The 1,827-nt window shown below is 32.0% G+C and overlaps 1 protein-coding gene across 1 annotated transcript; it reads right to left on the bottom strand.

The window, feature by feature from the left end:
- Positions 1 to 1,515: 1,515 nt before the first annotated feature.
- Positions 1,516 to 1,756, bottom strand: EJ05DRAFT_481335 (uncharacterized protein). Its single transcript, XM_033745057.1, has one exon. The coding sequence runs from the start codon at positions 1,745 to 1,747 to the stop codon at positions 1,583 to 1,585; it is 165 nt and encodes a 54-aa protein (XP_033594827.1). The 5' UTR covers positions 1,748 to 1,756; the 3' UTR covers positions 1,516 to 1,582.
- Positions 1,757 to 1,827: the final 71 nt, after the last annotated feature.

The raw sequence follows: 1,827 nt of genomic DNA, 5'->3' as shown, positions 1-1,827 counted from the left end.
GATATAGCCGGTATATTTAATAAGATAAACTATATAAGACTTATCTATAATCTATAGAAGAGATATATACCCGAATAGATTATAAGATTTATATAATCTTTTCTTACTAAAAGAATTATCTAGATATATATCCCTAGATATTAAAGTAAATATAAGAAGATAATATATAGTATCCTATAAGGAAGTACTATCTCTCTAATTCTCTTTCTCTTCTTTACTATAGATCTTCTATAGAGAATATAATATATAGAGGTAGTAGGATACGCCGATAATATATACCTCCTAGCTATTAATAATAATACTAGTTTAATATATAAACGCCTTAAATAAGACTATAAGAGATATATCTAGTAGATAAAGCACTATAGAGTAAAGTTCGCCCCTAAGAAATACTAACTTATATACTTTATTAACTACTATAGAAAATAGACTACTAGAGAAGGAGAGTAATATTCTAGAATAGATACTTTTACCGAACTACCGATATAGAGTATATATATACTCGGCGTTATAATTAATAATAAACTTAAATAGAGTCTATAGATCATATACGTAGTATCTAGGGCCCTTAAGATAGAAGCTACTATATACTAGATTACGGCCTCTATATAGGGAACCACCTAGAATAAGGCGTACTAACTATATATCTCTATAGTACGACCCGCCTTTATATATAGATATAAGTACTAGTATATAGCCCTTATATAGACTAGGTAAATAAAGCTTAAGTCTATATAGAACTATATACTCTATCTTATATCTAGTATAATAATAATAATAATAATATTATATAACTAGGTAGAGTAGTACTCTACAGGCCTATGCCTCCTCTAGTCTAAGCTACTATATAAGAAGAAACCCAAGAGGGGAAAACTTCCTTATATCGATAATTACATCTCGTTAAACCTTTATTTCTTCTTAAGTATATAGCTATAGGGTACACCTATTAGCCTACAGCCTGTGTTACCGTTATTTTACCCTTAGATAGCACGTGTAGGTGCGGGAGTTATTAGTTAAGGGGTTCTTCCGGCATATATTTCCGGGTCCACTAGAATTAGAGGAGTGGTAGGTGTATAATTATCTACCGGGCGACGTCCTTAGAGTACTTATTAAGCCATCGTATGATATTAGAGGTTCTTATTATATAGATAAGCTTCTACCTTTACGTGTAAAGATTAGAGCATATTATAAGATAGTAGCGTATTATACCTCTCCGGCTATATACCTTATACCATAGAGATACGTCGGGGACGCCTCTCTTATAGAGGTAGTATAGAAGTTCTATAGCGCCCATTCGGGCTTAGAGGAGTATAGATACCTAGGCCTTTATAAGCCCTTTATATATCTATTTACTTAGCTCCTTCTATAGTCCTCGGATCTACTCTAGGTATCTATTCTACTAGGAGGCCTACTAGGCCCGGAGTGTCTCTTTCTACTTATCTTAGATCTATAACTATATACTTTGTCCGAGCTCTCGAAGGCTCTATTAGTCTAGAAGGGTATCTAGGTTATTCTTGTGAAAAGGGCAGGTATAAATAGATATATAATATTCCTTATATAAGGAATATATATCTAAATAGAGTTATATAATAGGATCTAGCCGTAATAGACTATTATATAATAAATGGATCGGCGGAGTATAGCTTAAAGATAATAAGAATATAGTATAATTCTTAAAGTAAAGACTAGATAGAGAGAGAACTAAATACATAGAGAGACCGTTCCTTATATATTCCTCCTTATACATTCTAGATCCTTCTCTTAATTAATAATAGGAATCTTCTAGACCTCTAGACGTACGTATACGTTCTATAGCTCTAGTAGTTT

Source organism: Pseudovirgaria hyperparasitica (genome assembly GCF_010093815.1).
Source record: "Pseudovirgaria hyperparasitica strain CBS 121739 unplaced genomic scaffold EJ05scaffold_103, whole genome shotgun sequence".
NCBI classification, from domain to species: domain Eukaryota; kingdom Fungi; phylum Ascomycota; class Dothideomycetes; order Acrospermales; family Acrospermaceae; genus Pseudovirgaria; species Pseudovirgaria hyperparasitica.
Note: the sequence above shows the minus strand (reverse complement) of the source record. Positions and strands in the feature narration are given on the sequence as shown.